General features: G+C 48.4%; 1 protein-coding gene across 1 annotated transcript in view; it reads left to right on the top strand.

Annotated features, from left to right (window-relative positions):
• Positions 1–24,513, top strand: part of CDH13 (cadherin 13) — a 1,008,841-nt gene that overhangs the window by 962,609 nt on the left and 21,719 nt on the right. The window contains exon 11 of the mRNA XM_045818585.1: positions 19,341–19,483. Coding sequence (XP_045674541.1) covers positions 19,341–19,483 — 143 coding nt within the window. The remainder of the gene's footprint in view (positions 1–19,340; positions 19,484–24,513) is intronic.

Here is a 24,513-nt window from a genome sequence, read left to right as displayed (position 1 = left end):
CTGAGCAGCACCAGCTGCCCCAAAGGAATCAGATTAGTGGTGGAGAAACATCAACAGGGACACAGGCTGCTGGTTGAACAAGGGCTGTGTTGCAAACAGGGAAATTCTCAGAGGAGATCAACCTGGCTTGAAGCTGCTCCCTTCCGAGCCTTTGGGTGATCTCTTATTTATCTTCCCAGCCTGCCTAACACTTCCAGGATCGTCCAACCCTGGAACTCCCTTTTGGGTTCCTTCATTCATTTAGCCCTTAATTCACAGATATGGAGATGTACAGTCATCAACATGTACATGACCTCTATCATCTAGACCTGGTCTAGAGGTGAAAAGGTAGCTGTGTAAACAACACTTTCAATATAAAAGCTGTGATGAAGGTGACATTCAAGGTGTAAAAAAGAACAGTATGACAAGGACAGAGAGAGAGGTACATCTGTGTCTGCCTGTAAGAGTCAAGGAAGGAAGAGATGGCCAAGCTGAGACTTGATGGTAGACCAGGGAAAAGATGTTCGGGCCCAGAAACAGCATAGGCAAAGGCACAGAGACCAGATCTGCTCACTCCACAATTGTGAAGGGTCTTGTGCGGTCTGCTACGGAATTTGAGCCTGGATCTGCAGGCTCCGGGGGCACCTGAAGGACTGAACTCAGAAGGATGTTATGATCAGATCTGAATGTCACACAAAGCTGACACAAGACAGACTTTAAGGAAAGAGGGAAGAGGGTGGGAGGCCACATAAGAGATGATGCCGGCCAGAACTAGAGCAGGATGAAGAGAATTCAGAGATGTGCAGAAAGCTAAGTAACACGAGGGAAGAATCCAAGGGACTTGGTGATTAACCAGATGTGAAGGGTAAAACGGGAGATTCTTGGCCATTTCCCAGCAGCAGCGAGGGGTCCTGACCTTCTTGCTGATCCCCCTCAGATCTAATACACTAGTCTCTACCCTTTGCTTGAGTGCCACAATTTTACAGCTGCTTGGAAGAAATGGCAGAGACCCCGGTTCCAGGAAACCCCAAGTGGCTGTCCCCAGATAGCTGCATCAAAAACCCATGGGAGGTGTTAAAACCACAGAGACTTGAACCTATGGACCTTGAACCTACCAAACCAAGAACTCCAGTGTCGGGGCCTGGGGATCCGTATCTTTAAACTCCACAGGTAACTCTGGGACCAGTACTATAATAGAGCACACTGTCTGGGAAACATTAATTAAAGTTTCTACTATCTGGGGAGCAGGGTCAAGAGCCAAGTTGTACCTCTGTCTCCACCCCCTCCAGGCCAGCACAGTGCCTCCCATAAACTTGGTCCTGGGCCAACCAACTCATCGTCCCACTTGCTCACATGCTGGGCTCTGGTTCTACATTACCCACCTTTTCATACACGGCACAAAATCTATGCAGAGCGGCCCGCAGTGGAACGTGTCCTGGCCACAGTCTAGCTGGGGATTTGGTGTTACACCTAGATGAACAAGGTGACCTAGAATGTACTAAAGCAAAGGCAGTAGTTTCCTGCCCAAATTGTCAGGAAATTAAATGACTGAAACAACAACAAAACAATGGGCCAAACCGTCAAGTTTGGAAACAGCTTTAACAACTAATTTCTGATGAGACTTTCAAAACACTGATTTTCCCAGAGCAGAAACTCAGGTTGTGCTCATTTATAACCCGTCATCCACAATGAGTCGGAGGATATTTCTTTCCGTGTTGTCAGTTAACTTTCTGATACGGTCAGAATACAAAGCAGGGTGGCGGGGCCGTAAATCAGCTCTTTGGGAGCTGATAAATGGTTATTGTACAAACCCTGCATTTGCATCGGATCTGGGGACATAAATCTAGTTCTCCTGATCTTACTTTTAAAAAAATTATCCCTCTGAAGTCAGAGTGAGCAATTTATACAGGCATTCTTTCCCGGCTGTTTATTTTTTTTTCTCCTTTACTGTCTGCCTTTTCACTTCCTGCACTTACGCTACATTGTAAAATGTCACACGTCGTGTAGAAAAAACTACCAGGGCTCTGGCTTGAATCTGCCCACAAGGAATAATTTTATAACTTTTTGCTCATCGACGAATAGCAGTCACTTTGGTAAAGACTGTCATAATTTACGAGACTTAGAAGGAACCTTAGAGACCATCATTTAACATGCCCTTTGTTTTATGGATGAGGAAACTGAGGTCCAAGAGTGAAAGTGGTATCACAGGACCGGGGCTTCTGTGTGAGTCTGGGAGAAATAAGGACCCTCAAAAGCAGGAAGAAATAGCTGTAACCTTCATAGGTAAGAATATGCGAGGCATTCATTTAAAAGCAACAATGTGTTGATAGGAAAAGCTAAGCAGAGAGCAAGATGCCTGTTCATTCGTTCATTCGTTCATTCGTTCATTCGTTCATTCATTCATTCATTCTTGACCAGACAAGTATTGGCTTGGCCCATTCTGCTAGTCATTACAACTCTGAATGAAGACCCTTAGGTGAGACTCAAAGAGTCCTTTGTTTGGCTCAGCATATGTCAAGCAGGCAAAATGAAAGAAAATCAAAATTCCTCTGTTATTCTGGGGTCCTCTGCAATTCAGTAGTAGGATATTCTGAAGAGCACCATGGGAAGGGTCTCTAGCTTTTGTCTTGTTTGGTTTGGTTTTGCTTCAATAACCTTGGCAAGCTCACTTTCTTGAAGATATTTTTCTTATATCTAACAGCTTTATTGAGACATAATTTACATACCATACAACCTACCCATTTAAAATATATAACTCAATGGTTTTTAGTATATTCCCAGAGTTGTGAAACCATCACCACTATCAATTTTGAACATTTTCCTCATCCTGAATGGAAACCCTGTCCCCTCAGCCCTCACCTCCCTCCCCCTCCCCTCTGCCATGGGCTTCTCCTAATCTACCTTCTGTCTCTGTGGCTTCGCCTAATCTGGATGTTGCATATGAGTAGAGTCATACATTATGTCATCTCCTTAAAGGTCCTTGGTCCCTTAGAAAGGCATGAATACAGGAACGGAAGATGCTTAGTGTATGGAGAAAAAGGCCCATTCATCATTCTCTCTTTTTTTCTCCACTTGATGAAACTTCCGAATGTGTGGAAGTGCTGAGTTTCGCAGCGAGCACCCACCGCCCCTAGGTTCTACCACTGGCCCTCCTCGCCTTATCACACACCTCCCACCCACCCCCCGCCCCGATCACCTCCTTGCCGTGGGTCCTCCCGGGAGTGCCTTCCAACCTTCCCATGTGGAGAAGGAAAAATACTGCTTTTCAAGATAAAATGTCAGTGTGAGGGATTTTAAAAGTCATTTAAAAGTTAACAAATTGATACTAGAAGCTCTAAAAGACAAAATTGCATTCAAAGGATGAAGAAAGCTTACGATAGCTTATCCAAGAAAGGAAGAGCGAGGGCCAAGGACTGACCGGGTTTGGAAATGACAAGCCCCCTGAAGGGACCAGCTGACAACCTGGCTCACAGTCGAAGCAGGGAGAGGCAGGGAGTGAAATAAACGATTTCAGGACAGGGCGGCCTTCTCCTGCCATCTGCTAATTTGCCTATCTTTGCAGGGGAGGGCAGTGCGGGCTTGTCAGTGGTTCAGTTTAAGTGTCAATTTTGCCTCATGCATTTGGAGGGAAGAATTGGACACTGCCTGAGGGAAGGGCCTTTTTTTCCCTCTTGTGCAGCAAGAGCCTGTTAGAAATGTGACTGCATGCAAAGCCCAGCCCCTCCCGGGCGTAAGAGCCCGGCCTGCACAGAGGGAGTGTCATGTGCTCGGATCCAGGGGTGCTCAGGAGCAGGCATGGTGTGTAATAAGGGCACCAGGACACAGGGCAGGCATGGGAACTGCACACCACCCAACTCTCTGCCTCTGGAGCCCATTCTTGACCTTGGGGTTTAAGTTATTCATGCACACACAGGAGCCTGGGGAGAGGCACCTGTTCTCACCTGCTGGCTCCGCAAGCCTGTGTACTCGAGTGGTGGGACTCGAGAAGGCTGCATGACAATGGGCTGCAAGTGGTGTTTATGCGTGTTTGTGTTTTGTGAAACATTTCATTTGACTTCCTATGAAGTAAAAAGTTCTTGGTGAACAACAGTTCAATAACTCCTGCCAATTTGTGCATGGTAATTATTTTTAATGAGTGAGGCAAACATATTAAGGCTTCTGTTGGAATAGGAATTCAAAAAGCTCATCTTGATAATTTACTCATCAGGCCCCAGTGTTTTCTGATGCCAGGGGATGCCTGGGGAGGAAAGAAAGCAGGGACTAACTAATAAGACACATCTCCAGCCCCCCGTGACTCTGTCCCGGAGAGGGAAGGCACACGATGATGACATGGCATCTTCGTTGTACATACAGTTATGTGTTCGATTAGGCCAAATGAGATTGCTGGTATTTGATGGGTTTTAACCAGTAAAATGGCAACTTCATGGTTTAACCTAGTATTATATAGTATTGTATTAGTTTGCTACGGCTGCCATGATAAAATACCGCAGGCTGGGCTTAAACAACAGAACTTTGTTTCTCACAGTTCTGGAGGCTAGAAGTCTACGGCCAAGGTTCCCAATTTGTCTCCTGGCAAGAGCCCCTTTCCTGGCTGGCAGACAGCCACCTTCTCCCTGTGCCCCCGGGTGGACTCTCCTCAGTGCCTGCATGCAGAGGGGGGCAGAGACGAGAGAGACGTTGCCCTGGGATGTCTCTTCTTATAAAGACACCAGTTCCATCAGGACAGAGCCCCATCCTTGTGACCTCGTTTAACCTTTATTACTTCCTTGGAGGACTCATCTCCAAATATAGCCACACTGGGGGTCAGGGCTTCAACATTTGAATTGGGGTGAAGAGACATATAAACATTTAATTCATAATAAGGATGTAATGACTATATTATATGTGTGTATATACCACCATATATGATGTCACATGACATACATAATATAACACAAATATGTTTTATACATACATACACACAAGCCCAACATGTATCTGGTATTTATACTATACCCCATACACACATACATTAGAAATACATTTGCCCATTCATTCACTGTCTGTTCTGCTCACCTATCCTTGACTAAGGCCTCTGATGGGCCAGACATGTGACTGGTCACTGTCTATGAGAACAGAGGAAGACAGTCCCTCCCCTGGGCTCCCACCACCTCCTATGCAAAGCACAGTGTCAGCTGATACTCACCCTTGGTGAAGGGAGCTTTCTGCCTCCTTCTCTGCAGTCTCCCCAGACCCAAGCAAAGCACTGGGCACATAGCAGGTATTCAGAAACCGCGTACTGAGGGAATGTAGGAATTCAACACCCAGGGCTGACGATGTGTGGTTCTGAGTGCTCCACACTCAGGTGGGAGGTAACCTGCCCACTCACTCCCACGGAGCAGCCACCTGTCTGGCAGATGGCCCCCGAAGGCTACGAGTCATGCCAAGGACATTGGAAATGTGTTCCCGGGGGATGTCTCGCCATAGGAAGCCCAGACTCTCCTGGCTCCCAAGCACTGTTTTCCATAAGGAACGGGGTCGGCAGATCGCTCGCTGGTTGGACTCCACCGGCAGCAGAAGGCCCGTCACCTAAGCCCAGCACGGCTGCCTGTTAGAAACTCCTCCGTGGCAGCTTGCCAGGCCATGTGCACTGACCTTCAAGGCATAATGCGAGGCTTAGCCATCTATCTCACTGTGGTCCCATGGCAGCTGGCCTCCTATATCGACTTCTCGAAAGCGCCAATACGCTTTTCGTCTGAGCTGAGCTCAAAGACTCAGGTGCTGGAGCAAAGGCCGTGGCATGTCAATTAATCACCCAATAAAAATAAACTCTGGGAACAAATGCAGAGGGTCGATTAGCGCTCCCATACTGGACTTCAGACGTTCCAGTGTGCTCTCCCGATGAGCTTGCTTCTTCCAGACGATGCACCCTGAAAAACTGAGTACCTGGCTCTGACACCACCATGCTTTTGTCATAAGTGAACTTGACCTACAAGCTGTACCACACTGAGACCTGATCAGAGAGGCCCCTGACCTGGCCCACACCCTGTGAGGGCCTTGCCCATCCCAAATTCTGAAACACCAAGACAGTTTTACTTCACCTTATTTTGTGTTTTGGCCTTGTAATGAAGCATTATTAAAGTCGGGTAGTCCACTGAGCAAATGAGAATAAGAGGCAAGCGATGACCTCTTGACCTGAGGACATTGGGCCGAGAGCATCCACATGCATGCGGGACAGAGAAGGAATCCAAGCCTCTGTCCTGGAAATCAGAAAGAGAGGCTGCTTTGTTTAAAGGCGGTCACCCCAAGTCTCCCAAAGTGGGTATCTGGGGAACCCAGAACCCCTGACGCTGTACTCTGTCCTCCTTGCTCACATGATGACATTCTAGGGGTGCTCTTACACCCTGGAAATCCTGCCTGCACTCACCAGCCGGGGTGCTGGCACAGCACATAGGCTCACAGGAGGAAGGCTGGTCAAGAGACAGCAGGGCCTGGCTAGCCTTTGTGGGGACATCAAGGGTGATCTTGGGGAACGGGCTGCAGGGTCCTGGGCGCAGAGGCAGAGCTGGACTGAAACTCTTCACTTAGATCTACGGTATGTGGGCCTGTCACATCTGCCCGGGCCAGGGGCCGTGGGCATGTTAAAGAGGAGCAGCCTCTGACACCTCTCCCTGTCACCTAAAGGGAACGCAACGTGAAGATCTCCTTACAAACGCCTGGGCAGACGGCAGCATCCCACCGCTGTCCTCGCAGCACACAGAACGGAAGGTGCTTGTGGAGGGTGCGGGTGAGGCCAGTGCCGAGGACTGCACCTCCGTTTCACTGTCTGCAGACATGCTGAGATCTTCCAGGAAAAGTGGCGGGTTCTCTGGGGCTGGACTCAGTAGGGATATTTTTTTCCTCCCAAGAATGTTTTATGGCCCATAGTGAGCAGAGGCCTCAGCATCCTAGGTGGAGGTGTGTGGGCCCGAAGTGGGTTCATAGGACACGGCTCAGCATAAAGGCTCAGGGCCCCGAAGTCCTGCCTCCACATCTTTTGTCCAGCTCACGTCCTCCAAATCGTGAGTCCTTCAAGAACGGGGGCCACCAGCGGCCCTTCTCCACAGAAGACAGGGGGAGAAAGGGGCCATTCACAATGGATCGATTTAAAGTGGGGACCTAAAACTGACTCAAAACCAAAATATATATATAGGAGATCTTATTCTGAAAAGAATACATGATGAAAACAAGCTTGTTTATACATTTGCTTTAACCCCAACCATAAGCCAGTCTCTGAGTGAACACAGATGAACCAAAGGTTGTTTTGCTTTTGACTTAACATTTCCCACCACACCCCATGACAGTGCTCACTACACTTCACGCTCGACTTGGGCAGCACGTGTATAAAGAGGTGTCCTTCCAAGCCATTCAAGGCATTGTCTGCCCTCCAGGGGGCCTCTCCTAGTCTTTACTGTTCAAATCAAATCCTTTTCGAGGCTCCAGTAAACACTCTCCTCTCTTTTCTTCCACTGTTGACTGGCTTCTCTCTGCTGTGTCCTCACTTGTCCCAGTGGACTTCGGTCTCTACCCTGGTCCACCGTCACTTGGAGCCCCCTCCTGGCACCTTGCATCTTGGGGGGGATTGACAGTTGTACCCTCTGCTGCATTTGTGTTGTATTTGGAGGGTTCTCATCACAGAGAGGCTGACTCACCGAGTCTGCCGAGCAGGGTTAAGCAAGGTGAGATGTTAGAGACAACTATAGATGCGGCCAGGAGTTCATTCATGACGTGGCCCAGGGAGCATGCAGATGACAAGCAGTCCTTGCAGACCTTCCTCATGTTTGCATTCTCCAACCCAGGAGCGCAGTGAAAGCAAGATGAGTCCTCACAGAATGAGCCAACGAGCAAACAAATGGGCAAAGGAAAGCTCGAGTCGACCTACTTGTGTCAAATGCCAGGTCGTCCTGTTCATTTCTGAGTGTACCCAGGTGGGAACTCAGGTGCTTCCTCGTGCTCGAAAAAAATGCCCAATCCCACTGACACGCAGGTGGGACATTTACCCGGACCCCAGCAGTACCTGTAGGAGGAGCCAGGCTTGGTCATTGACAATGAAATGAAGAATGATAATGATCATTAACCATGGAAACCATCTCGTGGTTGCATTTTGGAAGCATCTGTTTAATGCTTTCACCAACACTGAAGTGGTAACTCATGGTTTCATCTAGGGTTGGCAAGTGCATTCTCGGACTTCAGAAATCTGAGGTTCTGCAGTCCCAGCCAATTGTTGAAAGAGCCACACTGTAGTTATTTTATCAAAATCCCAGTTTCCCGACTTTTCTGACATTATTAAATTTGTGGCTTTACATACTGAGTCTGTCCCTGTATATTTTTCTATATTTCCTTTGCCATCAGTTTCACCTGAGGCACTAATGAGAGGAACTTTAAAGACAATTATAAGCACTGCTCTGAGGACTTCACTTTAAAAAAATAAATAAATAACTGCTGCATTTGTGTAGGTTTCAAAGGCCGGGTGGGAACCTTCGTGAATCATCTTTGGAAATGACTTTGCAAGAGGGGGATGAAACCAGACCAGAAAGGACCTGGGTGCAGCCCCGTCCTGTCGCAGGCACAAGGAGGCCCTATCACAGCCGTTGTGAGGGGACCAGGGGTGAATTTTAACAAAGGATTCGTGGCCTCAGACAAGAAAGCAGGTGTGACCTGTGCTGGGAGAAGTGAGAAGCCGCCTTGCCTTGCCTGGAACCCAGGTGGGGGGTGTTTAGAAATGACTCGGAACGTCGCTGGTGCCTGGGGAGTGTCAGGTCCCTTCTGTTTGCCAGGAGGGCTTGGTGCACGCAGGCCTCCAGCTGAGGGCCGGCGGGGTCCGCAGGCCAGGGTTCTCCTGCAGGCGCGCCCCTGCTTCCGGACGCTCACGTGCGGTCCGCAGCACCCTCCTGGGCACCCCTTCCTCTCCCACTAGCCGAAGCAGAAAGTGACTGTGTGACTGTTTTTTAGAGTAAATCTTTCTCCGACCTCGTTCATTCTTCATCACCACAGAGTAATTTGTCCCAGGCAAGTCTCTAAGCTGGACTTAGACATATGATCCTTCAAACAATAGAACAGCTTACACCAATATTATTTGAGAATTTCTAATGATGAAGAATTTCTAAACTTATACACACGTGCTACATGATATGAAACCTTTCTCAAATGTGTGTGATTTTTTGAAAACAGAAATGTGATTTTAAGGAAGTGTTCATCGTTTGGGTGTGTTTTGTTTGTGTTGTTTTAGGAAACATTAGCATACCGTAGACTCCAATCCTTTGTTCCCGAATTTTCCCCTAAGGACAACCCAGCCCAGGGCCTAGCCCCAGGGCTTCAGCTCCAAGCTTCATCATTGGGGGTAGGATGGAGGGTCTCAAGCTTTGGTGAATCAGAATGACCTAGAGATCTTGGCAAAAATGAAAAGGCCCTATAATACTCAACAGGCCTGGTAAATGCCAAAACTGGAGACCCAATAGCATGGAAAAATTACCAACCCTCATGGACAGCTTTCAAGGCAAACGGAAAATAGAGATGATGTCAGCAGACAATGTCAGGAGCTGCGCTGAAACCACTGTTCCGTGTGAAAGCTGTGTGACGTGGGTGAGCTGCCGGCCCCCTCCGAACCTTTGCTTCCTCCTCTCTACAATGCGGATGGTAAGAGCTAGCTCCCTGCTGATGGGACAGTGACACCCAATAATGCACTGACACTGTGTGTCACATCCTCGTGATCAGTGAATGCGTGCCTCCCATTCTAGGCAGAACAGAAGGTAAATACTAAAAATAGAACTCTCCCTGCACACAGTGTGTTGTGTGAGGGCAACTGCCTTCACAGTTCTGATCACAAGTGTAATTAAATAACCATTTGTGCAGATACTAATTAGTACCCTCTCTCCCTGCCACAGTATAAGTTCCAACAAAGCAAGGATCCACTGTGGCGCCCCCTACACAGTGCTTACCCCACACAGCGCACGGTACCTGGCACACGAGACACTCAGCAAACACTTACACAAAGTGAATGGATGAATGAACAGAATGGTCACCTTAAAAATGTACATGTATGCATGTATACACCTATGCATGGGCTAGAAGCATCTGGACTACAACTTGAGTAGTCCTTATTTCTGGAAGCAGATGAGGGTGATTTTCATTTCCTTTTCTCTGCTTCTCCATGTTGCCTGGATTTCCCACAGTGAACACAGAAGTTGTAATTGGTGTGTCTTTGGGGAAACGGGAGAGGCACCGGGGTCAGCCACCACCTTGCCTGAGTGATTTCCGGCTTCCTCAAGGGTTTTGACATGTGGTCTCTAGAATTAAAATGGTTTTAGGAGAAACAGGAATTAAATGGTTTCTAAGAATAAGTAGAATTGCTTTTGATCCACCAGCTTCCCCATTCCGATCACGGAGCACGCAGAAAAGAGTTACCGGGCAGGCCGGAGACTGCTGTCGGAGAAAGGCCTGCTTGCGCGGCTGGCCTCAGCTGCCGGCTGGAAACCTGGGTTTCAGGAGGGTCCCCACACTCTAACCGATCAGAGTTAGATCGATCAGAGTTAGACACTTAGGCTCCCCGTGCCTAAGTGTTTGTGCAAACGAATATGGTTTATGCTAAACACCTGCTTTCCTTCCGGAAGTCAGGGGTTTTGCTATGTGCCAGGCAGAGGGTGCCTACATACATGGTCAGTGCCCCCACCCCCGCCCCTTGAAAAATCCTGGGCACTGAGTCTGTAACAAGTGTCACTGGTAGACAGCACTTCACGTGTGTCATCTGAACTCATCTCTGGGGAGCGCATCCTGGGTGATTGCCCCGGGAGGGGATTCTGGGAGGGGACTCTGGGAGCGGGTGCCTGGTTCCCCAGGACTTCACTGCACACGCTGTCCCCTGTGCTGATCCCGCTCTGTGTCCTCCCAATGTAACAAATCCTGGCCAGGAATATGACCACACCCTGGGTCCCGTAGGTCCTCCCAGCAAGTCACTGAACCCAGGGGTGGCCTTTGGGACCCTGACACATGGGCTAAAGTAACAAAACCCCTTGCTGACAGCGTGTAGAAGTCTGAGCCCACCCAGGGATGTCTGGAGCGGGACTTAGGTGGGAGTCTGGCTATAACAAAAGAGAGATATCTTCCAGTGGCCCTTTTTAAAATGTTTATATTTATTGATTGATTTGAGAGAGAAAGAGAGAGAGAAAGAGAGAGAGAGAGAGAGAGAGGTCAATTTGTTGTTCTGCCTATTTATGTATTCATTGGTTGATTCTTTTGTGTCCCTTGACCAGGGATCAAACCCACAACCTTGGCATATTAGGACGATGCTCCAACCAACTGAGCTACCTGGCCAGAGCCAGCCAGTGGCCCTTTTGAGGGAGAGGGTTACCCATGGGGAAGGGATACACAGGCACCTCAGGGCAAAGTTCTTTAGAATTCTGGGTCCCCTAGAAATGAGTCGGTCAAAGCATGTTTAAGAAGGCTTGTACTTTCGTTCACTCACTCCTTCGCTCATTCACTAACTGCGTACCTACTCAGCATGTGCCAGCCCCTCTTCTAGGCCTCAGGGACGGAGGGCTGAATAAGACAGATGAGGTCACTGTCCCACGGAGCTTACCTTCTGAGTTGGAAAGCCAGCCAGGGCTGGAGGCAGACTTCAGACAGGACGATCAGCACTGGCCCTGCAGGGAACCCAGAGGCCCCAGGGTTGAGGATGACACACGTGAGGAAAACCCAAGGAGACCAGTGGGAAATCTGGGAGTCAGTGGAAAAGTCTGAAGACTAGGATGAATTGGCTATATTCAGGGAACACAAGGAAGGCCCGTGTGCCTAGAGCTTAGGGAAGGTGAGGGGAAAGCGGGAAATGAGGTTGGAGAGTTAGGCAAGTCCTTGAACACCATGGTCAGGAGCTTGGATTTTATGCTACGCCCAAAGGGAAGTCTTTGGAGGATTCCAAGCAGGAACTCACACAATATGATGTAACATTGAAAACGATCACCCTCGTTGCTCTTTGGAAGGTGGAGTGTAGTAAGTAGAACAGAAGCAAAGAGTCAGGGGCAGTGCAGTGGTCCAAGCAAAAGATGATCCCGAGTTGTCTCGCCTCCGGCTTGCTACAACACACCAGAGGCAGAGGACTCCCACCAAAACGGTCTCAGCCCATCGCAGGGGTGGAAGGCGACCTCCTCAGACACAGGCGTGCATTGCTTATTTTCATGGTGGGAGTCAGAACGTCTGGTGGGACCAACCCAGCCTTGGTCCACGTGCCATCAGAAAATGGCAGCTCCCGTGAGAGCATGATGGTCAAAACTGCAATCTAGTAGAGCCGCATGCAAGGTGACCCCCAGGGGCTCTGAGATGCTGGGGTGGGAAAGTCCAGCGAAGGGTCTAGAGGTGTCAGGAGCCCCTCCTCTACCCCCAGCTGTTACGGAGCCGTGGAAGGTCATAGCCCCACGCAGGATAGGCCAGCTCTACCCTCATCCTCCCGGCCCTCAGAGGTCCTACCCAGGCCACTCCCTGGACAGCTTTCCTGTCCATGTCTTCTGGCTGTGACATTCCCCGGGGCATTTCCTGTTACTAAAACTGCTTTCTTCCGCCCTGGTTCCCCGGGAGAAGGAGAGAATGCAGCCTCCGGAGCCTTCGTGAGCCCCGTGACGGGCTGTGACTGTCTGACGGAGCAGGACTCCGCGGTCCCCTGGCCCTGCCATGTCTCCTGTGCTTCTCTCCGAGGCATGGAGTGCGCCCTCCCTGTGCTCTCAGAGCCAGAGCCACCTGCGCTATTTTAAACCTCCGCATTTCCTTCTGCTGAGAACTCTGTAACTTTCTAGTTCTGCTTTCAAATTAAGTGGTTGATTTGAATCACTCATGCAGGTATTTCATCTACTGCAGGGGGCCCGTTGGGCTGGAATTAAGTAGGGAGCTGAGTGCACGCCTACTGTTTCCTTCCTTCCCTGTGGTTTCAGAGGGTTGTTTTCCTCCTTCAGCAGGAACGTGAAGTCCCTCTGCATTTGCCTTTTCTTCGTTTCCATTTTCCAGGCTCTAGTCACCTTTCCCCTCCTTACTGACTCCTCTTGGAGAATGAGCCGCAGTTAGGCTCATATGTTGGTCCCAAAAAACCAGCCCTCCGCACCATATGTGACGTTGCCAGGATATTTCTGATGGCCGCACTGCCGTTACTGCAGCACGTCTGCAGAGCCCTGGGGACCCGGGGCTGGCTGTGTTTGACACCGACCCCAACCCAGATCTGCTCCCCAAGGTAGATCCATGCCGCCAGTTTGTGAATAGACACCAAGACCTCACATCCAAGACCTCTCTGTATGTGTTTGCATGTATCTGAATATGCCCAAGGATCGAAAGGCCTCAGGAAGGTACTCAAATGCGTAATGAGTCAACACAATTTATTGAAAGTCCAGCTTTCCCAGACAGTCGAACATACCACCTACATCAAATAGTAAACTTCCAAACATACGGACATACATAGTATATATAATTATATATGAAAATCTGTAGTATATATAATCATATATAAAAAGAGGTAAATAGATTGATAGATCTCTAGCTAAGTCATATTAGATATATGATGGTAGATATCTGTATCCAGCCAGCTAGCTAAACTTGCCCATTTCTAGTGCCCTATTGTACGGCATGGATCCACTTGGCTATTCCTGCACTAATAGCACTGTATTGCTTTATAACATTTTTAGTCTAAAATAAAAGGAAGGCTATATGAACCCATGTGGTTTGGGTATCTATGCCAAACAAACATGGATCCCCACAGCACAGAGTAGGTACAAGAAGCTTGCAGAAGGGACACGTCCAACCTTTGAGTCCCCTCCTCCTTCCTGCCACTGTCAGGGCCGCAGGAGGGTCAAGCCTAAGAGCCACTGGCCCTGGAAGTTCTTCCCCATCACCAGCTGGCCCTGGTCCCTCTCCTGGCAGCTTCCTGCTTCGCTTCCCAGAAGGGGTGCAGCGGGAGCAGAGTCAAGTGCCCCACCCCCACGCCTGCTCTGCCTGATCCAGGCTAATCAGCCTGCTGGCATCTCCTGGCGCCGACACTCGAAAAAGGCAGAGCTCTGGCGAGCACTCAGGCAGCTCCTGTGAAGCTACATTACAGACTGAAATGAGTCCCGGTTTTAATTTGGTTTTTCTTCCCCTGTAACAAGCAAAGTTCACATTACAGATAAATTGCCTGGAAATTCCAATTTAATAAGGCATATGCATTTTTCAGGCCTAGAGGCACAGAAAACATCTCACATGCTGGTATTTTTATTCCAAAAGTTTTATTAAAAAGACAGCCTTGAAAGTGTCAGAAGTGTACATACAGTGCCAGGCCAGGCGGTCACAGGGCCCGATCTGGCAGAAGGGCCCCCTGGCCAGTCAGTGGGAGAGCAGGCTGGCTGGCGGTCCTGGGCTGCTCTCCCCTTTGGGGAGAGAGCTCCGAGGCCAGAGAGGATGACTCCTACACTCAGGGTCTTCCGCCCAGCTCTTAGTTTGGATTGCATGGATGCAGCATCACCCAGCACTGGACACTCGGGCATGCTCAAATGGAGTGTCCGTCCGTGGCTGTGATTCTGAGTAGGATCTGCAAGCTGGCGTCAAGGACATCTAGGAGACAGGCGTGCCTCCCAAGGTCTCCGGGGAAAGGGGCACCAAATGAAATAAAATCACAGAGGGAAACAAAACCAGGGTGCTGTGAAAACACAGTTAAGTCACAGAGCAATGGATACCTGACTACTTTCTGAGGAAGAAAAGAGTGAAATGCCGCCCTGTAGACTCCTCAGGCCTTGCATTCCCTGGGGATGTCACGCGCACAGGACTCGTGCGCTGGGCGCTGTTGTTAGGGGACAGCTTCCAAGGTCACGTCTGCGAGCTTGTAACTGCCTGTAACAACTTCTTACACCAGAGAAGAAGCAAACGCGGCCGCCACAGGGCAAAACCGAGGCATCCTACAGCCAAAACATGACAGAGGGGGAAGCAAAGAGCATTGTTTCTTTGCCAACATGAAAGGCTGTATTATTTCTGGTTTTATTTATACTCTAAACTCTGAGTTGAGCAATCAGAGGATAAATAATAGTCCATTTAAATTTTTCATTATTTCAAATATGTTAAATCACCACAAATCACTCCTACATCAAGGGTGAACTTGTTACCTGATAAGACAGGAAACAAATGTTACCTTTCTTTGGATTTTCTGTTTCTGTGATTGTTGCAACTGAGAGAGAAAGGATGTAATAACACGCACTGGGCAGCCACCCTGCGCCAGGCGTTCTGCTTGGATCTGGGGGTGCAGAATGACCCACGCCTGCTTCTTAGTGTAAGTAGCACACCTGGAATCTGGCACACCTGTGCTGAATTCCAGCTTTGCCACTTCTTAGCTGTGCTGTTTTCGGTAAGTTGCTAAGCCTCTCTGAATCTTACTTATCTTTAAAACAGGGATGATGCCAACTTTATTTGGTTGTTGTGAGCCACAAAAATAAATGTGATGCTAAGTTGTTTAGCACAGAGCCAGGCACAAAAGGCATGCAGTAGTTTAGCCAGCTCTAACCTCTTCCTGACATGAAGAAGCTCAGAGTGTGGTAAAGGCAGCAGGCCCACAGGGCCCGTGTTACACTCCACAGGCATCAATCTGTGCACGTGCCCAGCAAGGGCCTACAAGAGAGAATGACTGGTTCTGACTGGGGACTCAACACTTGACCAAGAGGAGGTATTTCAGCTGGGCCTTAGAAGACAGAAGGAGCTTGCAGAAGTGTACATTTCTGTCAAAATAAAAGACGGGTGTTTTTGGAGTAGGTTGTTCTCAGGAGTAATACATGTTTTCTGTTTATAAGAAATATGGAAATGATCACTGAGGCAGCAAGGCGGGGGGGTGGCCTATGTCAGCCTCATTCCTTCCCCCCAGTGGTTCCCCATCACTGTTTCAGCTTCAGAGTGTCGTTTTCCCAGGGCTCCGCCGAGCTGATATTCCAAGCATCCCAAGGACAGTGCAGAGCCCACCGGAAGAGGACACTCGGGGCCTGGCCCCAGGGCACAGCCGACACACACAGGGGGGTCTGACTCTGACTCCGACCCAGCACACAGCGCTCAGCTCTCCTGACAGCTGTCCCATGGTCCCTAGGACCACCCCGCCTCAGAGAGGGGGAAGCCAACACGAGTCACCGGTCCAAGGTCACACAGTTAGAACCCAGGTTGTTTTCCCTCCAGAGCTTGTGCATTTAACGCCCACGTGATGCTGACGGTGTGTGCTGGGCAGAGCCAGGGCGGACGGAGCTCAAGAGCCAGGCCCTGGCCCCAACGCGGCTGCACACCAGCCACGGTCTCAGGACAGTCATCCCTCTGGGTTTGTTTCGTATTCGGGGAGAGTGTTTTGGTTTGGGTGCTGCTTGGTCTCACTGTTCTTGCACAGGAATGCTATCTGTTTTTTCCTTGGCAAAAACGTCAAGTACTACGTTTTTAAAAAACAAAATAACAATTCTACTTAAGATCTCTTTTTTAAATATTCAAGTAGGTTTAAAATGATAGAAGTTCTGTGGGAACTAAGAAATCTACAGTCTGTCATTTCATAATAGAAAAAATAAAACAATCAAAGGATCTATAACCTCCGGCACCCTCTCAAGTTCCTTGTCTGTAAAGTGGGAATGACAGTGTGCCCCACCTCCCAGGGCTGGCGTGAGGGTGGGAGGAGTGGGTCCAGGGGGCTCTGAGAACCATGCCTGGCACACAGCATGCTCCCTGTCGCCGCTGTTATGCACTGTTATTCGTAAATGGGTGTTGCGCCCCGGGGCTGCTACAGGACAGACCAGACCTGCCTTGTCCTGCGGTCCAGGGTCTGGCCCATCCTGTTCTCGGGATGCAACTGAGTTTGACTGGTGCCCACAGAGGTGCTCAGGCCTGTTCACGTGACCCAGATGCATGAGTGACAGACATGAAACCAGAGCATCTCTCTGTGAATTAAAACAATGATGCTGTGTCCGGGGGTCTGACAACGCCCGTTGAAGCCCAAAGCCGGCCAGAGGCTGGTGCAGAGGCTGCAGCGGAACCTGGGAGCAGGCGAGGGTCTCCAGGCTGGCAGTCCTGCTCGGGCCGTGGGTGCAGTGCTGCTTGTTTGGGGCAGCTGAGCTGCTACCAGAAGGCTCATCGTGGCAGCTGCTCAGACTGTGGTTTTTTTCCCCCCAGTCCCCTTCTCGAGGGCCCAGGCTGACCTGCCTTCAGTGACCACAGCTGCCCTCAGGGGACAATCACCTTGCAGCACCCTCCCCCCCAGAATTACATGGCCAAGGAACCTGGGTGGCTCCCTTTCTCCTTGGCCACACATCTGTGAACAGCCCCCAGGGCTGTAATCTGAGCCATTCTACAGTCACCCTAACTCAGAGGTAACTTTTTCTCAGAATTTGGGAAGAATCATCTAACCACCCACCACCAAGTCAGCTAGGAAGCGGCTTAGCAAGGGGGTTCAAACCCGAGGCTCTGGGATCACACTGCCTGGGCCCAAACCCTGACTCTCTGGCCTTAGTAGCTATATGGGTTGTGCCTCAGTTTCCTCGTCTGTAAGTGGGGATAGTATACCTAGTGCGTTAATTTCCTTACTGCCAGTGTAACCAATTACTACAAACTTGGTGGCTAGAAATGTATGCTTCCCCAGTTCCAGAGGCCAGAAGTCAAAAATCAGTCTCACTGGGCCAAACCAAGTGTGAGCAGGGCCACGCCCCCTTGCAAGGCCCCGGGGAGGATCCTTCCATGTCTCGTGCAGCTTCTGATGGCTGCAGACTCAGCCTCCACCCCCTGGTCACGGCCTCCCTCTCTTCTGTGCGTCTCAGATCTCTCTCTGCTCCCTCCTCTAAGGACACTTGTGATGGCATTTAGCCCCCTCTTCTCCCAAGAGTCCAAAATAATCTCCCTGTCTCAAGGTCCTTAACTTAATTAGGCCTGAGTGGCTTTGCCCAACATTCACCGGTTCCAGGGATAGGGGAGGGACATCGTTTCCACTGGGAGGACTAGAATGGTAATTTAAACCCTTCATCTGGAGATCTGCAACCTCGTCGATTAAGTCAGGCTGTAGACACTCTCAGAACCAAAGCGGGCAGTGTGTGGTCAGCTTCGGCACGGGGAGGGGCATGTATTTCAGGCTGGTGGGGAGGTGGCAGACAAACGCCAGTAAGCGCCCTTCTGGCGGAGGCAGTGATGGGGCTGGAGCTCCTGCAGTGTGTCCGTGGGTCGGTGCCACATCACCCACGCCACCCAGTCCGAAGAAATCCGTGTCACGTTCCGCTAGTCTCCCTGACAGATAAGACTTTCATTCCTTCCTTTATGCACCTTTATCGTGATTTAATTTCTCACAATTAGCATGTGTTGCTTTTACAACAACTTCAAAAATAACAATAACATTTTTTTTAAATCTTTAATGGTTTCCCATGACCCAGAACCCAAACCCCATACAACAGTAGTTCAGGTTCTTAATCATCAGTCTCTCCGAACTCATCCACTTTCTGTTTCCCCTGGGGAAACCGCCGTATTTTGCCCTGTATAATGTGCAGCCAAGTCCTGCTGCACACCGCAGGGTTATTATACCATTATTATACCCAGGGTATGCAATCATTATATGCATGTATCATGCGCATCCTTATTTTTCCCTCAAAAATTTGGGCAAAAAAGTGAGCACTATACATGGTGAAATACAGTGTGTTCCAACCACAACCATTTACCTTCTGGTCCTTAAATATTCGCTCAGCAACTGTCTGCCAAGGGTCATGCACGCGCTAAGGAATACTTTCTAGGGGCTGGAATCATCACCATGAGCAGATGCCCTGCCCTCCTGGACTACACTCTGGTTAATATCTCTGTCCTGTGTGCCAGCCTGTACTGTTCTCTCTTCCTTACCTGTCCTCTCATTCTCCGACAGCATTCCACCCATTCCTCCTCTCTTAGTTCCGATGCTGCATCCTCCATGAGGTCCCTGGGGTCACCCTCCGTAGAGGTAGTGCTTCTTCCTCCAGGTGTCCGTGGGCCCTACCTCCACCTTCATGGCAGCGCTCCTCCCACCTGGGCTTTACATGAGGTTCATTCAAAGTATAAAAGAAACATAACTGGACTTGGACTCGGGAGATGAGCTGTGAACTCTGCCTCCCTAAGAGATGGGCAGATAAGAGTTCCCTCCTCCCAGGCTTGTCATGAAGAAGAAAGGAGGCACATGTACCAAACATTTGGCACAGGCAGCCCCAAGGCTGGCGGTCAGCCACTGCTTTCTCAATGAACAAGTGTAACTGTAATGATGTTTTTGGATTCGTATGGAGACTAGGATTATCTGGCACTCAGAATAGCAGCTTGTGCCAGCACTCGGCAAATTCTTGAATCAGTTGTGAATGTAACCTAACGTTTGGGAATTTTTTTTTCAGGTATGCCGTTTACAAGGACCCAGCAGGCTGGCTCAACATCAACCCCATCAACGGGACCATCGACACCACAGCGGTGCTGGACCGCGAGTCCCCGTTTGTCCACAACAGCGTGTACACCGCCCTCTTCCTGGCAATCGACAGCGGTGAGTACTGTTTCAAATGCCATCAAGTATGTGCTTTCCACTTATAAATATACGGTTACATTTTTGCATTTATTCTGATGTGCTTGGAGGCATTTGTAGGAAGAATGTAAGTATGTGGGGGCAAGGGAAGCTAGTGATTAAACACACAGTGAGCCCGAGTCCCGAATTCCCAGGCCCTGGTCCAGTGGGAGGCCAGAGCGGCCGGCTCGCTGCGCTCCGGCTCAGGCAGGTGCTGCGGCAGGGGCCACACTGTGTCCCCATCTCTCTGTCCTCCCTGCGTGACTGCTGACACCGCCTCCTTCTTGCCTTCAGACCTGTCCTGGAAATGGTGACAAGACATATCGTCATCCTGTTGGTATATCACATTAGCTGACATCTGATGTTTACTTCTTTTTTTTAAATCAAAAGATGTTTGTATCTACTTTTTTGATTTATTGAATTTATTGGGGTGACATTGATTAATAAAATTATATAGGTTTCAGGTGTACAGCTCTATAACACGTCATCTGTATGTTGTGTTGTGTGTTCACCACCCCAAGTCTGCTTTCACCACCATTATCCCCCTTTATCCTCTTCTCCCTCCCCCATCCCCGTTCCCCCGGTAATCACCATACTGTTGTCTATGAGGTTTTGTTTTGGGGGTTTTTTGGCTTAATCCCTTCACTTCACATTTTTCACCCAGTCCCCCAGCACCCTCCCCTCTACAGCTGTCAGTCTATTCTCTGTATCTGTGAGTTTGTTTCAATTTTTTTGTTAGTATATTTTGTTCATTAGTTTCCACATATAAGTGAAATCACATATTTGTCTTTCTCTGACTGGCTTATTTCACTTAGCATAATCCTCTCCAGGCTCATCCATGCTGTAATAAAGGATGAGATTTCCTTCTTCTATTATGGCTGTGTAGTATTCTATTGTGTAAATGCACCACAGTTCTTGATCCACTCATCTGCTGATGGGCACTTGGGCTGCTTCCAAGTCTTGGCTATTGTAAATAATGCTACAGTGAACATAGGGTGCATACATTTTTTTGAATCGGTATGTTGGAATTTCTTCGGTTATATTCCTGAAGTGGAATCACTGGGTCATAAAACAGTTCCATTTTTAATCTTTTGAGGAACCCCTAGACTGTTTTCTACAGCAGCTTCACCAGTCTGCATTCCTAACAATGGGGCACAAGGGTTCCATCTTCTGTACATTCTCACTAGCACTTGTTTGTTTATTGACTTATTGATGACAGCCATTCTGAAAAGTGTGAGGTGATATCTCATTGGGGTTTTAATTTGTATTTCTCTGATGATGAGTGACATTGAGCATCTTTTGATGTGTTTATTGGCCATCTGCATGTCCTCTGTGGAGAAGTGTCTTTTCAGGTCCTTTGCCCATTTTTGATTGGATTGTTTTGGTTTTTGATATTGAGTTTTATATGTTCTTTATAAATTCTGGATAGTCACCCCTTGTCAGATGTATCATTGCTGCATATGTTCTCCCATTTAGTGGGTGTCTTTTCATTTCGTTTATGGTTTCCTTTCTGTGCAAAAACTTTTTAGTTTGATGTAATCCCACTTGTTCATTTTTTTCTTTTGTTTTCCCTGCCTGAGAAGATACATCAGAAAAAAAATGTTGCTATAAGAAATGTCAGGGATTTTGCTGCCTATGTTTTCTTCTAGGATTTTTGTGGTTTTGAGTCTAACATTTGAGTCTTTAATCCATTTTGAATTTATTCTTGCATATGATATAAGGAGGTGGTCCAGTTTCATTTTTTTGCATATATCTCTCTAATTTTCCCAACACCGCTTATTGAATAGACTGTATTTAACCCATTGTATGTCTTTGCCTCCTTTTTTATATATATTAACTGACCATAAAGGTGTGGGCTTATTTTTGGGCTCTCAATTGTGTTCCACTTACATACATGTCTGTTTTTGTGCCAGTACCGTGCTGTTTTGATTACTACCTCCTTGTAGTATAGTTTGATATCTGGAGGTAGTGTGATTCCTCCAACTTTGTTCTTCTTTCTCATGATTGCTGTGGCTATTTGGCATTTTTTGTGGTTCCATACAAATTTTTGGAACATCTGCTCTAGTTCTGCAAAACACGCCACCGGTATCTTGATAGAAACAATGTCTTTCATCTTGGTGTCACACTCCTGTCTACAGAGGCATCTTTTCCTTAACCCAAGTTGAAAGGAAGTCCCAGATGACATCTCTGACCTTGACAATTGAATTGTTGCCACAGCTTCTATCCTGTTATGATATGCTACCATGGAAAGACATCAGGTGCACTCAGCTAATAGCTCCGTTATCATAAAACAATTGCTGCTCATTCAAAAGCCAATAATCAACATCCACGTGCCAGACACCATTCCAGAGGCTGGGGATGTGGCAGTGAACAAACCAAAATGACTGTCCTCATGCGACCGACACAGTTTTGGAGAAAAGATGAAAACTAAGTGAAATACATAATACAGTTTTTTGAGAAAAGGAAAGCATACTATTTATGTATAAAAGATAAAAGATGTCAGGGTGCTATAGTTTTCACTAGGTGGCCCTTGAGAGCCTCGCTGTGTAAGTGACATCTGAGTAAAAACATGAAAGAAGTGAAAACTGGAGCAGAGACGTGGGTGACGCGTGAAGGGGAGGGGAGGCAGGTCATGGAGGACTGCACAGGCCCCCACACCATCCTCAGCTTCTACTTAGTGTGAGATGGGGCACCCCTGCTGAGGTCTAGGTAGGGTTCAAAGTGCCACGATCATTCCATTGCTCTGTAGAGATCAGACACAGGGGACAAGGGCAGAAGTAGGGGGACCTCACAGGAGACTGATGATGATTTGTGCCAGAGGGTGTCTTGGGCCAGCACAGGGGAGGTTCTGAAAGGAGGTCAGATTATGGGGATGTTCTGAATATTTCAGACACAAAGCTATCGGGATTTGCCATCGGCTGAGATGGAGGGATCAGGGTCATTTGGGGGTGGGGGGGCGTTAAACCAAGATGCCTATTGTGTCAGCACACAAGAAGTTCTGCTCTCCCTATTGTTCCTAAAAGCCAGGTGTTCAGAGTGAAAATTCAGTTTTAAGTCCTAGATATCAAAATGAATCCTTATAGGGCTCTTTATATGTAGCCTTCATTGTACTCAACCAGGGTGAACGAAATCCTCAGACCCCATGTCTGCGGGCTGGGTACTCACACACAAACCAGGTCAGAGAGCATGAGTCTAAAAAGTGGGTCATCAGTGTGATGTACAATAGGCAGGTGACTTCAAAATAAATCAACCTTTGAATTTGCCCCTGAAAGACAGGTAGGTCTGGATAAGCGGCAGGTCAGGAAGTAGAGATGCCTGAGAGCACAGAGCAGAGGAATCAAACCCAGAAGGGAGTACGACACGGGAGGTGAGAAGTGGAAAGAGGAGAGTTGTATCCACTGGGAGTGAATATGTAGAAATTTTTTGGATACAGGTGGGAAAGTCCTATGTTCAAAGCATCTCAAAACCCATCAAGTCATTTGATGGAGCAGGCAACCAAAAGGTCCCGTAAGTTCTGGAGGAGGAAACTGACATGACGACGTAGCACATAGACATTCCTCCACGGAGACCTGGGCACTGTGCTTGGTCCTGGAGATGCACCCTCGTGCTCAGTGAGATAAGGAGTTGTTTGGGGAACTGGGTTAGTAAACAAAAGTTTACAATAGGATATCATAACTGTTCTGTTGGAACTAAGCCCACGGTAGCCCCTTGTCCAGCCTCAGGGGTGGTCACAGGGTAGCTTCTTGGTTGAGGGGATCTCTCAGCAGAGTGGCAAAGGGTGAGTCGAGAAAAGGTAAGTCATTCTAATAGAAGCCCAAAAGAACATGCATATGTGGGACCCTGAAAAGTTGGTCAGCGGTACTGGGCCTTGCGTGGTAGGCTCCGTAGGTGCAAAGAGGAGGGCGGAGAAGCAGGCAGGCCCCTGACTGTGCTAAGGTTGGAACTCGGTCCTGTGCTGAATGCCCAGGTCCTGTTGCAGTGCCGGACTCAGAGCGTGTGCGCGCACATCTAATAGTCGTGAAAGAGATTAGCAAGTGCTCTGTGCCAAGGAGTGTGGCTTATGTTACTTACTTGCTTCCAGAAGAAACTTTGTGGGTGGGTTTCTTGATCTTGTAATAATGGATGAGACGGATATATTCAAATTTTGAAAATTCTTCAAGCTGTTCATGTTTTGGAAACATGAACATTTCTATATTTCAGTAAAAACTTAACAAAAAATGACTACACAGAGAGTGTGTGTCCGGTCCATTGCGCCTTCCCCAGGAAGGCCATGACCGTTCATGTATTTCCCTGTGTACCTGTTTCCTCTGGAGACAGACTCTCAGCACTTCCCGTTCTCAGGGAGGACGCCCTCGGCTACTGATGGGCCAGGAAAGGTGCAGGAGAGGATGTCGCAGAGATAGCAGAGCGAAGTCTACATCTGCAGTCCCTATAAAAGCGAAGGACACCCCCATAAGTTGTAAAACACAGCTCCACTTATTTAATTCAGAAGGAGAAGGAAGCAGCACCAGAAGAGAAATTTCTTCTACGAGCTTCTCGGAGACTAGAAACCGTGAGAGCAGAGCGGAAATGTAAAATGGCTCATGGAAGCAGAGCTGAAAAGCTGCTCAGGCTCAGAGAAAGAGAAAGCCTTTTGGACCTTGGGGCCCCACACCCAGCCTAGATAGATTCCAGAACGATGCATCATACTGATGCTGACAATTGCCGAGGTACAGAGGATTGGGGAGGAGAAGACACTCTAGCCCCTCCCTGCAGTCGGAAGCGAAGCTGTGGCCCACAGAGAACTCAAGGACACACAAGGCATTTTTTGTAAACCATTAGCAATTTTAATGAGCTACAAATTACCCAACAATAGTGTTTCATTACATCTGAAATGCTTTTGTTTTGCTAAAGCTGGACTGGCTATAGTTAAATGATTAGAAGAGTAAAGCCTTTAATCCTATAGATTAATAAGGTGTGACCTTTAATGTTGGCAAGGATTTTGTCCTTAGAGACGAATGTCATCATTTACC

Source organism: Phyllostomus hastatus, unplaced genomic scaffold (assembly GCF_019186645.2).
Source record: "Phyllostomus hastatus isolate PE091 unplaced genomic scaffold, TTU_PhHast_1.1 phas_scaffold_345, whole genome shotgun sequence".
Lineage (NCBI taxonomy): Eukaryota > Metazoa > Chordata > Mammalia > Chiroptera > Phyllostomidae > Phyllostomus > Phyllostomus hastatus.
This window is presented reverse-complemented; position numbering and strand designations above follow the sequence as displayed.